Source organism: Condylura cristata, unplaced genomic scaffold, assembly GCF_000260355.1.
Source record: "Condylura cristata isolate star-nosed mole 26May11 unplaced genomic scaffold, ConCri1.0 scaffold00029, whole genome shotgun sequence".
NCBI lineage: Eukaryota > Metazoa > Chordata > Mammalia > Eulipotyphla > Talpidae > Condylura > Condylura cristata.
Genome location: NW_004567130.1, coordinates 18181017 through 18196700, shown reverse-complemented (window position 1 = coordinate 18196700; position 15684 = coordinate 18181017). Strand labels below are relative to the sequence as shown.

General features: G+C 56.2%; 1 protein-coding gene across 1 annotated transcript in view; it reads left to right on the top strand.

Moving 5' to 3' along the window:
- Positions 1 to 15684, top strand: part of P2RX7 (purinergic receptor P2X, ligand gated ion channel, 7) — a 37786-nt gene that overhangs the window by 12406 nt on the left and 9696 nt on the right. Inside the window, exons 3-9 of the mRNA XM_004691021.2 lie at positions 178 to 246; positions 2431 to 2503; positions 3359 to 3455; positions 6996 to 7076; positions 7634 to 7763; positions 9143 to 9276; positions 15563 to 15653. Of these exons, the coding sequence (XP_004691078.1) occupies positions 178 to 246; positions 2431 to 2503; positions 3359 to 3455; positions 6996 to 7076; positions 7634 to 7763; positions 9143 to 9276; positions 15563 to 15653 (675 nt within the window). The remainder of the gene's footprint in view (positions 1 to 177; positions 247 to 2430; positions 2504 to 3358; positions 3456 to 6995; positions 7077 to 7633; positions 7764 to 9142; positions 9277 to 15562; positions 15654 to 15684) is intronic.

Sequence of the window (15684 nt, the reverse complement as noted above, 5' to 3'; positions counted from 1 at the left end):
CTTTGAGGCTGACATGGGGAGAGAGCCTCAATCAGCGCCCCCAGCTTTGATGTTAAGCCTCTGCTCAGCCCAGCGGCTCCCTGGCCCCAGATCTCCAGGCGGAGGCTTCGCAGGCACCAAGCAAGCCCAGTCTGTTCTCCCAGGCGTTGCTGCTGCCCTCTCCTCCTCTCTCCACAGGGGAACTCCTTCTTCGTGATGACAAACTTTCTCAAGACTGAAGACCAAAAGCAGAAGGTGTGCGCTGAGGTGAGGAGGCCCAGGGGTGCCGGATGGGCGTTAGGGCCTGGAGGAGGCCCAGGGCAGGATGTGACACCCACACCCAGAGCTACTTGAGCCACAGGTAACTGTGGGCTGTACATCTGGGCTGGATGGGGCAGAAGACCTGGCTGGGCTCTCTGAGGCCGGGCCTCAGCTGCCACGGAGGAATCTTGCAGGCGGTGCCGCTCCCCGCCCCGCACCCAGCACGGCTCACTGGCAGCGACCACACACACACACACACACACACACACACACACACACGAGCGGGCAATCACCCCGGGCCACACAATGCCGGTCAGGGGGCTTCGCGTTCCCTGCCCCATCCTGCAGGTCCGCAGACCAGGGAGGCTGAGTGACGGCCCCACATCCTGCTGGAGGCAGAGCAGGGCAAGCCAGAACCGGGGTCCGCACTCCTGGCTGTGCCAGGCTGCCGCACGGCAGGGCCCCGGGAAGCTCTGTTCGGCAGCTCAGCCCTCTTTCACCCCACTTCTTGGCCCCACCTGACCTCAGTCTCTGCCGGGTAGGGCTCCCCAGCTGCATTTTGCTCTCTGCGCCCTCCTGACCTTGCCTCTCTCCTCCTGGAAAACAACCTGCGGCCATCCCCTGCAGGCCTGGCTCATGAGCCCGTACCGGTGACAGGACTGGAGTCCCAAGGGTCTCAGAGCTGGCCAAGTCTCTCCACATCGTCCCATCAAATTTCCCTTCAAGTTTCCTAGCAGCCACTCAGGTTTCCCCAAGCCAAAAGAAGCTTCCAGATCCCAGGCCCAGGCCTCGAGCCGGGCAGCAGTACCCAATGCTCTTCTGCGGGCTTCCCCGCAGCGCCACGGTGGAGAAACACTCCGCCCCGTGAGGGCAAGAGCCCAGGCACCGGTGGCCAGCTTGGCCCACTTTGCCACCAAGAGAGGATGGATACTGAGCTCTGCAACAGGTCAGGGTTTCTTCTGGAGGGCAAGTTTGATGTGGTCCAACTTCGTCCCTGAGATTTCCTTCCAGCTGAAAACCACACAGCAAAGCTTTCCAGGAGCACAGGCAATGAGCACCTGCCAGCCCACTTGTCAAGACCCATGTGTGTCCAGCACTTGGGCTACGAAGCAGCGGCCACGTCACATCATGCTGAGTGGCGGAACGAAGGCCGCGGGGAGCAGAGGACTAGGGGCACGAGAGGACTGCGGGCCCAAGGCGGAGCCCTGTCTTTCCCCGACATGTGCCCTTCAGCCACCACGGAGATAGGGCTTCTCCCACAGGGAGACGGCAGAGGCCCCGAGGTGCAGAGCCTGCCGAGCGGCTTGGAGACAACAGTGCCCCTTCCAAAGCCCAGGGCAGGCCCGGCCGCCCACCTCTTGCAACAAGTCACCACTGCACAGGACCGCTATGTTCACTCCTAACTCCTGACTGGCCAGCGCTGCTGCCTGGGAAACTGGAAGTTGAACGCACTAACGGCCTCATCTGCCTTCTTCCACCTGCGAACTCCTCACCCCAGGGGGTGCTGGCAGGCACCCTCAACTTCCCGCCCTGCTGAGCCTGGGGCTGTCTCCTGCTGGCTGGGCAGCCCCTGGCTGCATGAACCAGGCCACCTGCTCTACTCCCCCTGCCTCCCTGGAAGTGGCCCCTGGCTGCCTTGACATCTTTTATATTTTAATTGATTTTTCTTTTGTATCAAGTTCGAATTCATGTACCTACAACTCATCATTATCAAATGTGCAGTTCGTTAGACTCTAGTGTATTCACAGAGCTGTGCAACCGTCATCATTACCTATCAGAATGTCTTTGTCACCCCAAAAGAAACCTAGGACTCACTAGCAGCCCCTCCCACCGCCACCGCCACTGGCCTACTTGGTCTCTGTGCAACGGCCTATTCTGGACATTTCACAGTCCACACGACGCGCAACCTTGTGCGTCTGATTTCTTCCGGTCAGCACGGTGCCTTCAAGCTTTATCCACTCAGGAAAGGCACCAGAACCCCGCTGCTTTTGTGGCTGGGAAGGTCCCACCACATGACTATCCTGCACCCCATCCTCCATGCGCCCTTCAGTGGACATCCTGGCGGGTTCCGCCTTTCAGCTACTGGGAACCACACTGCCAAGCACACCTGCGTGCAAGCCTGTGTGTGGGCGTGGGGCGCACTTCTCTGTGCCGGGCTTACTCCCCACTAGCCTGTCCTTCTCCCTGCAGTACCCCACCAGGGCGACCATCTGTTCCTCTGACGAGAATTGTGCAAAGGGGTGGATGAGCCCGCAGAGCAAAGGTACGTTAGCGGCTTTTCCTGACGCCCGGGTGTCTGGGCTGGGGTCTTGGCGGCAGCCACAAGCCGCGCTCAGCTCTTCAGCCCCTGGCTCGGCTGCCTTCCTCCCACCTTGCGGGCCCTGGCCTGCAGCCACCTGGGCTCTCTACAAAAGACCAGCTGCTGTTGCAAACATGAGATAGGCTCCCGAAAACGTCCTGGGGCACCACCCTGGCAGTCTCAACGCTTGACTCGCAGGTGGGGGCTGGGCTTGGCGCCCCAGGGCAACCGGGGCTGTTCCTGCTGAGCCAGCAGCATTCCTGCACCTCCTGTCTTAACTTACAGAGGGATGATAGAGAAAGCCGGGCAGTGGTTCTAAGGGACAGACCCTCGAGCATGTGAGCGCTGCGTGCTGTCTGGGGCTCTGTCCAGGTCACCGCGAGGGCAGTGCACACCCCCCTGGAAGTCCACGTGGCCCTGGTGCCCCAAGGCGCGCAGGCGCACATGCTCTCCCGAGCACGCGCATCCCCGCGCTGCTGGGTTCCGAGGGACGCGGGCGTCTGGACGCCAAGGCCTAGTCCACTCGGGCCAGGTGCGAGGAGCCATCCCAGGCTTCCTCTCAGGAGTCTTTTCTTGCAGAGAAACCTGCGGGGCCCACAGCCTCCAGGACCTTTCTGATTTCAGTGTCTGACCTTTTTCAAAAATGCCTCCCCTTCCGTGCACTCCCGGCTGGTCTGCCTTCTGTAAAGCTGTGGTTCGCATGGGTTCACGGAGCTGATGTGGCTGGGGTCGAGCTCTGGCTTGGGGGAAAGGGGCGCCTCCAAGAGAGGGTCCCGCTCAGCCTCCACCCCTGCTTCTGCAAGCCCTCCACCTCCACAGGCATCCAGACGGGGAAATGCGTGAAGTATAATCATTCCCTGAAGACCTGTGAGATCAAGGCCTGGTGTCCCATCGAGGCCCAGGAAGCCGCCCCTCGGTGAGTTGCAGGGCGGGGACAGGACACCGGGCAGCGGGCAGAGGCGACTTCCCCAGGCAATGCTTGCTGCCTCTCCCCTTCTTCCAGCAGGCCCCCAAGTCCAGGTCTGACCTGTAGCTGGTGAGGACAGCTCAGCAGGGCTAGACCGGTTGTGAGAGAGGGAAACAATTCTCCACAGCTGATAAACAGCCACTACCCTGAGCCCTGAGCGCCAGGGTGTCCCCGCCCCCTCCTGTGTCCGCGCTTTCCAGAGCACCTCCAGACCCCCTCCAGCGCTGCAGAAGGGCCCATTCTGCCTGGCAGTGCCCACACAACTACTCAGGATGGGCAGTGGGGAGAGAAGGAAAAGGAAGGGGCAGCACTGGAAAGGAAGGAGGAATTTCACAGTGACATACAGATTTGTCCCCAGATTGCTTATTCTCTTTAACACACAAGGCCAGGCCCAGAAGGCAGACCCTGATGTTAAATCTCAAACTACAAGGACCAGTTCATTTTAGCATTTCAGCAGAAAACACAGAAACCTGGGTTCAAACCCTGGCTGTGGTATTTCCTTGCTGTGTGACCCTGAACACATGGCTTAACCTATCTGAGCTTCTGTTTCCTCACATTTAAAATAAGGACGGGGCCTTCCTGGTGGCACAAGGGTCAGCCTCGGCCCTATGAAGCTGCCCACAGCCCCTGCAGCACGAGTTCGATCCCCGGCCAGAGAGGGACCCTCAAAGCACAGCAGACCCCTCCTGTCTCCCGCTGCCCCCTCAGCAGTGTTTCAGTGGCTCTGCCTCTTCTGTTCCCTACTGTCTCCTGGGAGTCCTCTCACCCCCCACACCTCTGACCTGCACCCCAGCTCTTGTGTGCATAAATAAATAAATCTTTTTAAAAAAATAAGGATAATAACAGCACCTACCTCACTGGGCTGTTGTGAGAATTAAGTGAGATGTTACTTGTAGCGTGACTGCAGGGCAAGCTTCACGCCTGACACAAAGTAGGCGCCTGACAACACAGTAGAAAGCAAAAAATGTCCCCCAGATGGAGGTGTCTGTGCTAGGCTCCCTCAAGACTTCATGGCCTAACCTGACTTCAGTTTTGGCCTCTGGCCCTCCCGAGCGGCAGTAACTGGTCAGTGTGGAATATTTTTTGATTTATTTATTTATGCAGACTAGAGTTGGGGTGCAGGCCAGAGGTGCAGGAGATGAGAGGCTTCCCCAGAGACAGAGTGGGGAGCAGAACTGGTGGACTGACTGAAGAACACTGCTGAGGTGGGGCAGTGGGGAGACAGGCGGGGTCTGCTGCGCCCCATGGTCACTCCCTGGCCTGGGATGGACTCGTGCTGCAGGGGCTGGGACGGCTTCACGGTGCTGGCTAACCCCTGCGCCCTCACAGAGGCTCCTCAGTGGATTTAACAAGGTCCTAGTTCCATTCCCCAAGGAAAGGTGAGAGCCTACCTCAGGCCCGTTATCTGTACCCTGTACACAGGCTATCTCAGCCTGAGTAATTCCCGTTTCCCTTACTCTGTCCACCTGTGGCCTATGAAAATCTTCCAATTTGCAGCGCTCTCCAAAATACCTCTCTGCCTGCTAGATGGGCAGCCGACCAATTCAGATTATTTAGTAAAGCAAATTAGATCTTTCAGATTAACCTGGCAGGATCTTGTCACGCACACGCAGGCTGTCCCGAGCAGTGTGCAGTCCCAGGCTGGCGCTGTCCAGAACTCTCCGTACTGATGGAGACTGTCCACACCTGCTGTGAGCAATGTGGGAGCCACTGGCTACACGTGGCCATCAAGCACTCTGAAGAGGCTACTGCAGTGGAACGCAAATTTTTAATTTAATTTGAACTTAATCTTGATACCTGCCATGCCTGGGGATGCAGTTCTGGGTGCCTGTGACCCAAGACTACACCATCAACCTGGCAAAGAGCAGCCGATGATGTTTTGGAAGGTCCCGGACTCAAGATGGAAGTACGAGGCAGTGCTAGCTGGTCTGGAGAGACCCAGGTTGCCAGCTCACGTCCAGGTCTGGGAAGTACCTTTGTCACAGAAGAAACCATCCAGGGCCTGGGTGGCACAGCAGCCTACACTCAAGAGGTCCCTGGCTCAAGGGAAGGGAGCTTGATCACCTGGGCTTCTCGGCCCCGCTTCCGCTAATTCATGTGTCCAGTACACACCATCTTCAGAGCTGGCCCTGGGCTCCATTCTCTGTGACCCTGGGCAAGCAACTCCTGCCCTTCAGCACCAGCCTGTGGTTTGAAGGGATGACTAAGATGGCACCCGTACCTGTCCATCCAACACATCCATGACCGAGGAGCAGGTGTTAGCTGCTTCTTCACAGGAAGCCACACACGAGACTGTACTAGAGCTTAGGTAAAACACAAGAGACCTAGATATAAAGCAGCCCTATCGCAGCACCAGCTCCAGCAATTCTTTCTTCCATACACCTTGGCCCAGGGAATGCTAGGTTTACACTGTCCTAACTAGAGAAAATGAGGATTGTTTTCTTAGCAGTTCCTAGGAAAGTCCTGGCATGTCCTCAGTGGTCTAAATCACATGCTACTCTATGGTCCAATCCCTGGGACCAAGGAGGATGGACAAGACTGGTCAGCTAGTCTACCCTGAGAGCTAGAGCAATGGGTAGGAGACGGACTCGTCCCCACCAAACCCCCAGATGAGCTAATGAGACCCGACTCCCTCAAGGGGAGACATGCATGGCCAGAGGGGACCAGGAGCTTCTCCGGCAGAACCTGCAGTTCCCTATACTTCCAGGCCAAGTAAAGCCAAGGTGGGCTCTGGAGATGCGGGATGAAAGCGAGTCATTCTCAGTGCCTCTTGCAAGGGCAACCCCTTTCCTGGTGCCTTTCCCAATATGCGTCTGCCACCCCCTCCGGCGTGCCAGGCGCCGGGGCCAGCTGTACCACATGGACCTGTTCTCCATCTTTAACCGGCTGTCCACAGTATCAGCACAAACCCTCGCCTTGTCCGTCGCTATATCCCCCATGCCCAGCCTCACACCCAGCACACAGTACATCAGCGTTGAGTGATGGAGAGAGTGACGGGGAGACGGGGAGACACACAGAGGGTGGGGCCTTCCTTCACCGTGCAGCTGGGTACGAGATAAGAAACGACCGTCCCAGGCCTGCCAGATGCCAGCCTGTTGGCACAGATGCAGCCGGGAGTGCTGGAGCTGGTGTATACCACCTGAGTCCACAATGCCCATCTGGCCCAACCAGGCCCAGGGTGCCTGGAATCGCCATGGTGGGCGCACTTAGAGCGCAGCGTTCTGGCTGTCATGCACTCACCAGCACGCACCGCCCAACTTACCGGTGTGAGGGTGTGACAGGAAGTGTGGCAGGTCTCGAGAAGGGAGAAGTCAGGAGAAGTTCCTTCTGCACAAGCTAGAGGATGTGGGAAGGTTTGCCCTGCCAGAGGACATCTCTCTTCACGTAGCAATGACCCGTGTGTGAAACCAGAGCATCTGGGCCCATCAGCTCGCTGCTCACGGGGTCCCTGCGCCCCAGTCACCGTCCCCACCCTGTGTTCTCTCTCAGGCCCGCACTCTTGAGCAGAGCTGAAAACTTCACTGTGTTCATCAAAAACAACATCCACTTTCCTGGCCACAACTATACCACGTGAGTGCCCGCCTTATCTGGCCACATCCATTTACCAACTTCTGGGGGGCAAATCACCCCAACACTCAGAGGCTTAAGACAACAGTGGAGCCCCTCACCCAGTGCCTGCGGTCAGCAGCCGGTTCTGGCGCTGGTGGCAGCTTCAGACCAGCAGGGCCCGCACGCACGGACCGGGTCTCCCTCCGAGGCTCCCGAGGTGTGTGTGTGTGGAGGGGCTCAGCTCCTCTCACGCAGGCCCCTGTCCTGGGGCGGCTCGGGGCCGGGGAACATGATGGCTGCTCCGCAGGGTGAGCGCCCCAGAGAGACGGAGGGCAGGCGGGCCAGTAAGCAAAGGCAGGATCACGGCCTGTCGACCCCATCTTGGACACGACACACCATCACCCCTGTTGAGTGCCACGCTCATACAGACCAGCCCCGCTCTGCAGGGGCCACATGAGGGCGTGAGCCCCGGGGTGGGTCGTGGAGGCCCATGGAGCCCCCTACCACCCTGGCCACTCCTGTGAAAGAGGCGGGCCTGCTTTTGAAGAGGGCTGCCTGCTTGCTCCCACTGTGCGCAGGAGAAACATCTTCCCAGGGCTAAACACCACGTGCACTTTTCACAAGACCAAGAACCCACTGTGTCCCGTTTTCCGACTGGGAGACATCTTCCAGGAAACAGGCGACAACTTTTCGGAGGTGGCCATTCAGGTTGGTGACGCCTTTGGGGTGTGGTGGCTGGGGTGAGTGGCAGCGGGGCAGGTAGGGGGGTCAAGGGATAGAGAATGGTGAGTGGCCAGGAGGCGGGGCCACTGGGCCTTGGCGTCTGAACTGCAGCGAAGGAGCTTGAGGTAGCCACGTGGGGGTCAAGGCCTCCATCTTCCTGGGCAGGGCGCAGCTGCCCCAGGAGCGAGACGCTTGGTGACCCCCTTCCCGTGGCCGCTGCCATAACTGGTCACAGACTCAGTAGCTTCAAACAACACATTTCACTAGAGGACAGCAGTTCAAAATGCAGACACCAAAAGGCCGCGCTTCACCCGAGGCTCTAGGGCCAGCCTGCCCACCTTCCGGAGCGCCCTCCTGGCACTGCTGGGCTCACGGGCCCTCGTCCAGCTCGGAGGCCAGCAGCACAGCAGCAGCTGCCTGTCACTTCTCCCCTGCCAGAGGCTTAAAGGGAGAGCTGTGAGGGCCCAGCCACACAAGCCAGGCTAACCCCTCCATCACAAGAGCCGTAAACTTTCACCTCCTGCCGTCAAAGGTCCATGGAACAGGAGTATCTTGGGGGCCACGACTCAGATGACCCCATTTGGGCTGGTCAGGAGTCTTCGAGTTGAAAGTCCTAGAATCCAGCTCAATGATGTAAGTTATAGATGAAAAGGGACCTGGGGCAGGCAACAGAAACCAGCCTCTACGCCTGAGCAGAAAGGGCACCGCCGGAGAGGACCATGTGTGAGGAGACCGGATGGAGCTCCTGCAGACCCCAAAGGGTGCTGGAGGAGCGACTGCAGCCAGCGCCACACTGGCGCCTCCCTGCACCCAGGGAACCGCGTGGCCCCTGCTGCCGCGGGAGGGGCTCGGTGCTGAGTCAAAGGAGCAGGCGCGACTTCACTCCCGTGGAAGTTCAGAGGGGACCAGCGGAGGACTAGTGGCCGCCAGGGCTGAGGCAACCGGGAGGAAGGGGACGAAGACGTGACGCTGGCCATGGCGACGGCCACGTTTCCGGCACGCGCTGAGCACCTGTGGGCCCACTGCATGCGCGCTGCGTCTCCCCAGAGCTGTGCGAGCCAGACGAGAGCACACCCAAGCGCGTTGGCGAACACGCACACTCTGGCTTAAGAACCTTCCCTAGGGAGGCTGGGAGAGGCAGCAGGAGAGACATCGGCCAAGGCGCGCCCTTGTGAGAACTCAGAACCTGTAGGAATCTCAATCACGGGTTTGACTTTATGGGGGCGGGAGGCATGAACAGCCCTTGGTTCTGGTCGTGGTTTTGTTGAAACAACTTTCGCTTTCCACGGTGATGAGTGTGAGGGCAGCAGACATACGGGGCCTTGTGGCTACATCGCAGGTCGCAGCCTGTCTCTGTCCTCCAGGGAGGAATCATGGGCATCGAGATCTCCTGGGACTGCAACCTGGACAGCTGGTTCCATCACTGCCGGCCGCAATACAGCTTCCGCCGCCTCGACAACAAGAGCAGCGAGTCCTTGTACCCGGGCTACAACTTCAGGTAAGGGCGCTCCGTCACAGCCACGCTCAGGCCCAAGGTTAGGCCGCTGTCCCCGGGCAGCAAGCGGGCGGCCAAGCGAGGTGGTGACCGAATGGCATGAACTTTTCCCCTTTTTGTTAGGAGAGAGGCACACTTGGTGCAAGACAAAAGCAAACTTGTGAAACAGGAAGAAGCACTAAGCAGGTGATAAAAGGTCCTCGGAGCCTTTCCCGTCCTGGGGTCACTACAGGTGCTCTGAGGCCCGATGGTAACAACCCTGACGTTCAGCGTGAGTGGGGCTGAGATACACGCGGAGCTCCGCACTCTTCTCACCGCCCCTGCCCTCATAGCTCTGGTAGATGGGTCTTACTGCAGAGGGTGGAGCTGAGAAAGGAGAAATGATTTGCCCACACCCCTATAACTGGCAGAAGTATCATCACCGCAATAAGGCCACACTGACCCCCCGGTCGTGACTTCCTCGCTCATCCCCCGTGGTCGGACACTGGGGCGTGCACTGTTCTAGCACACGCAACTCCGCGGCGCGCCCCTGCACATAAACTTGGTTTGATTAGAGATGGGCCCTTGGGGTAAACTTCAATGAGCAGAATTACTGGAGCAAAGGTGAGAAGCATTTTACCACATGACTTCAGGTTTAAAAAAAAGTATGTTTTTCATTTCTCAGATGTATTATTTGATCTTTTGCAAACCCAGGTGCTATATCTAGCTTTGGTGCTCTCTGTTCTTAGCTAGGGCAGCTATTCCACTGGTCCACTTTACTGTGTCCATGCCGATTTAATATCCAGGGTACCTTGGGGGTGGCTCCTGGTGTGACTTCGGAATACTTGCTGGGGGCTTCAGCACAAGGACTGTGTATGCCGGGGGACACAGACAGTTCTGTGGGACAATGTCTTAATGTTGCCGCCTGCCTGGGATGGATGATGCCACCCCAGTAGGAGCCAGGTTCTAGTCTAATTCCTGGGGGGAGGAGGGCTTCGCTGCCTAAGTCATCCTGCTCCTTCATGACTTTGGCTTCGCAGTCAGACTCTAGAGTTTGTGTTCAAACTCGATCTAGCTCCTCAGACACATCTGGCTCAGGTGCTCCTAGGGGGTCAGCGGCTTCAGTCCTGACTCACCAATCACCTTGACCACCCAGAGGTGCTTTTCGCCCTTTGGGGTCAGTAATACTTGATCAAACGTTTGCTTTGTTGTGCCGTCCGTCCTTTGTACACGGGAGGGCACCGGTGGAAGTGGGCAGCTTCCTGGACTGGCTCAGGCTGCCATCTCGGCTGCAAGTCCTTTTTGGCGACAGCCCTTAGAGACCTTGGTCCCTTGAGCCTCGTGGCTTCCTCACCTGCAGTCTTGTCTTGCTTTTCCAGTTCTTCATGGTGCCTGGTGTTTGCTTCTGGCTTCAACCCTAGCAATTCTTTCGAGTCCTGATTTGCTTCTTAAGCTGCCGGGTCCTGGTTTGGCGCTGATCTGCCCTTGCTTCAGCCTCTGCACAGCCTCCTCTGCTCTAGGCTTTGCCCGGTGGTGCCATCCTCACTCAGCTTCCACAGCACCTCCCACGTCGGAATCACTGGCTCAGCCTGCTCAGTTCTGTCCCAGCATGAACTTGACCCTCCCAAGACCTGAGGCTGCCTGTCGGGGCCAGGCAGGTCTCGGTGAGTGGGTACAGGTCATGTTTGCACTGGTTCCAGGCACTGTGTAGGCTGGTGCTGTTCCCTTTTCAGAAAGCCAGGTAGGTCCCAAGGAAAATGGCTCTGCCTTTGCCCATGAAACTGGCAGAAATTCATCCTGGCCTTCCTAATTCATTCATCAACAACACACAGAGGACAAAATATTTGTGGCGCCAGAGGGAGTACTGGTAAATGAAACAGAAAAGGTTACCATTCTGTAAAGTACACAGAATACCTTCCATTCTAATACTAAATGTTAGTATATTCTAAGTGTTGTGCATAAAAACAAACCTCTAAGTAAACTAAAAAACAACTCGTTAGTCATTAGAGAAATGCAGATTAAATGTCAGTGGCTATCACCACACAGCCACTAGAATGACTGAAACCACACTGTCTGGAAGTTTCAGTCAAGTTAAACAGACCCGGGCCGCAGGACTGGAGAAAGGAGCCACATGTCCACATGCAGATTTGTGCCCGGAAGTCCCAGCAGCACATTCACGAGAGCCCAGACCCCAGGACCCCACAGGTGAAGGGAGAAATGCACGCAGCACCTTTGCATACCAAACACAACCCAGGGTCCAGAGTGGACACTGGCACAGGCAACAATAGAGATGAGACCCTGGGGGCACACTGACCGTCACTGGCCCAAAAAGCAGGCCGAGCGGCCTTGTGTATGAAGAGCGAGGCAGATGTGTGTGGCTGCTGGGTTGGGGCGGGGCGGGGAGACAAGGAGGAGCTAGTTGGCAAGGCACACAAGAGTTTTCTGGGAACGCAGAATGTTCTAGATCTTGATGGGGTAAAGGTCGTATAGAGCACTCACTTATCAAATCTCGCTGAGCAGTATTCTGAGGACTTACACCCTCTCACATTGTATAATAAATCCAGCAAGTCAATTCCAGATAGGAATTGTGAAGGAAGTCAACCAGGATACTATGGGGGGTGGGGCAGGCCACCAGAGATGGCCTCTCTAGGCTGGGGTGGGGGCCCTGGCAGTATCACACACTTTCCTGAGGCTTATACTTTCCTAATTAAGAGGAAGAGAAACTGATCACTAGCAGCCCATGTCAGGAGAATCCACTGGCCAACAGTCTAAACATCTCTGAGTAGCTTTAGTATTAAAGGCCAGACCAGTGGTTCTCAAAGTGTGGGAACTTGCTGGAAATGCAAATTCTCAGGCTCTACCTACCGAATCCCACACCCGGAGCTGTCTTCACAGTCCTCCAGGTCATTCTGATGCACGTTCACCTGTGAGAACTGCTGACCTAGACCCTTCACACTCCACGGGGCCTGGAGCCAGCAGCCTAGGCCTCTTCTGGAAGTTTGTTGTGATGCAGAATGTTAGGCTGCATCAAATTCTGGATATTAACGAGATCCCCCGGAAACTCAGACACACGTTGCACCTGAAGACACGCTGGTCTATACTACATCACCCAGTGCCCCACCACATTCCTCAGATGTGTCACCTGATGGCATTTTGTCACTACAACTGGGTTGCTTCCTTCCTGGAGGAATAAATAATAGGAAGTGTCTACCTAATGCCAACACACGAGTGCCTTAGAAGGCATGCACTTAGACACACAGCTAGCACTCTTACTGATTTCTAGAGAGGCCTACTCCAGCAAATGGGTCTACTAAATACTACAAAAGCATCATAAATTAGCAAGTAGCCTTCCACTGGGTTCTAATTTTTACTTGTTTTTGGATTGCATAATGTTTCGAAAGGTGAGACTCTCTACATAAATTCTTGACTTCCTGTTTTTATGAAAAAAAATTGTTTGTAAATCCATTTGAAAAAAATCAAGCAATCCCCAACCCTGGGCTCACCGCACACACAGCAGCGCTGGGCAAGCCCTGAGTTCAGGTACCTTTAGAAAGAGCACGTGTTGTTGGTGGCTTGGGTTTTGGTTTGCCACAGTCACCACCACGCCTGTTGCAGTCGCTCACTTCTGTCTGCCCTGCACAGGCATCTGAGTTTGAGAGTGGACGACAGGCGGCTGACATCAAAACATAAAGGCTTTCTGTCGCCTGTGTCAGAGGAGCTTTATCCAGAGCTGAAACCAGCTCCCAGTTAATAACGTTTTGATCATTCCCGCTGCTCCACTGAATGGGCTCCTGGCCATCAGCCTTAGAGCGACTCAAAGCCCCCGGGGGCCTTTCAGGCTGCAGTTTTAGCCTCAGCAGAGGTGGGCAGGCCCCAGTCCGGCCTAGCCAGTGTCCCCGCATCTCTGAGCTAAGAGCACGCGCTCCTGGAGAGAGCTGAGTTTTCGGGGACTGAGCTGGCTATGATGTTGATATTCTTTTAGAACAAAGTGCGTTTGTTATCTGCAGTGAGCCCCGGAAGAAACCTTTGGCCAAAAATAAGTTGTTACGCTCTGACATGTAGCTGGAAAAGTTATCAAACAGCCACACAGAAGAGAAGAGAATCACAGGCTTGAGGTGGGACCAAACATTCAACTTGCTAAAACACAGCAAGTGGCACTTGATGATTTGGCCACCTGCCAGCTCCGGCCAGTGTCCCTTCTCCGTGAAAGTGTGAAGCAGGGTGTCAATGACCCATGGACATGTGGGCAGACCCACCGCGGCCTGCTGTACCACAGATTCCAAGAGGTCTGTGTGTGCTCCTTTCCTGTGCCTCTGGCTGCTAGGCCTTCTCCGTATCTCAGTTTCCCCTTTCCTTGCTCTTATCAGGACAGTTATTGAGTTGAAGGCCACTCTAAATCCAGAGGCGCTCATCTGGAGATCCTTAATCTGCAAAGAACCCCCACCCCAGACAAGGTCACTTTCACAGTCACAGGGGCCCTTGGAAGTAACTTGGCAGGGGTAAAAGGGACTTAGTCAATATGTGGGAATCATCCTTGTTTGGGCCTGGCATTTCCCAGAGGGGGCCCACTGGCCACCTGCCTCTGAGCCCCCCGGCGCCTTCGCAGAACTACAGACTTTGGGAACATCTCAGACCTACTGGCTATGAGGCCCAGGAACTTGCACGTTCTGGATGATTCTGGCCCTCTGTTCGAGAACCATGTACCAAGGCCCTGAACAAAGCCCTGACAGCAGAAATCCAAGTGTTTACTGTCCAGGGTTCGCCTGCAGAGCTGACACCCCCAGGTGGGAGCAGTGTGCACAGTGGCTGAGTGTGATAAACCCCAATGACTCAACAGAGCCGATGAGAAAACAGTTGTGGGGTGAGAGCATCGGATGCAAAGAACCAAAAACCTCTGACCAGACACAGGCAGTAAAGCACAGAGAATAGCTTCCCGGTCCCAGCATCTCCTGGGAGTCACAAACAAGTGTCAGCTGCTCCCCACTACATCCCAGCAGAGCGCATTTCCTTTTTTCTCTCACCCCACACCTGTAACTAGACTATGAATTAATAACTCAGAAAGAAAATGCAACCCCTCACCTAAAAACTCCCACCAAGAGCTGGAGGAGGGCAGGCAGATTTAAAAGTTGGGGAGGCAGGTGGCGTTGGTCTCGCAATGATTCAGGAAGAACAACACACGCACTTCCCGGCCTGCGTCTAGAGACAGCTGCATGTTGGGGTGGCTGTGATGTGTGCCCAGGCCCTGAATTACAAAGGTGACTGAGTGATACCCGCCGGTGCCCAGCACACTCCCCAGAGGGGCTCACCATGGCACCCCACAGGAGCACTAGGTTTGGTCAAGAGCAGCGACGGAGCAAGGCCCAGACACTGCCTATTTCCTGTGGGGCAGGCCGGTGGGTAGTCGGGGGCTCTGGACACGAGGGGCTGTCTCTGTGGCCTGGAATCCAGCCCGAGGTGATCTGGAGCAGGGGACACCGCAGCTGCGAGAGCATCAGAGCAAGCAGCAGGCGGGCTGGGGAGCATGGTGTCACGCAGCCCTTCCATCCTTGCACACGTGGATCATAGGGGAGATGTAAGTGACTTGCTAGGTTTGGCCCTCCGTGTCACAGACACATGTAGAATCTTTTTTTTTTTTTTAAAGATTTATTTATTCATACAGAACTGGAGTACAGGCCAGAGATGCGGAGGGTGAGAGGATTCACCAGAGACAGAGCGGGGAGCAGAACAGGCAGATCGACGAAGTACACTGCTGAGGGGAGCAGCGGGCGGGTCAGGAGAGGTCTGCCGCGCCACGTGGATCTCCTCCGGGGCAGGCGGGAATTGAACTCATGCGGAAGTGGCTTAAGCTTCTTAGTGCTGTACTTTAACCCGCTGCGCCACCAGGGAGGGCCAACACACGTGTAGAATCTTAAGGAGAAAAAGTCAGAGCAGATTGCGGAGGTGCAGCTGTCCCCGGCCCAGTCATGAGTACCTAGGTTCACATTTGTTCAGGAAGCCAGCCAATTTTTTCCTAGGAATAATCAGTTTGCTTGAAAGTTGTTGTTTCTCTTGTGGTTAAACCTGAATTGGTTTAAAATTGCTCACTTTCACCCAAAAGCTGATTTCCCGCCACTGGAGAGGGAGGTGCGGTGGCGAGGGCATGGCGCTTGGCTCCCGGGGCAGAGCCGCCTGCTCTCCACGGCGGGTTTGTGGGTCTGCCCCAACCACCTGGATGAGGAAGATGAGCTCGCCGCTGCCGGGGGTTTGTCTTTTCATCAAAGGCCAGCGGCTTTAGAGGAAGTTCTATAAACAGGTTCTTTTTCTCCTCCAGATACGCCAAGTACTACAAGACAGACAATAATGAAACACGCACTCTGCTGAAGGTCTTCGGGATCCGTTTTGACATCTTGGTTTTTGGCACCGTGAGTATCTGCTCCAGCCCCCAGCAGCTCT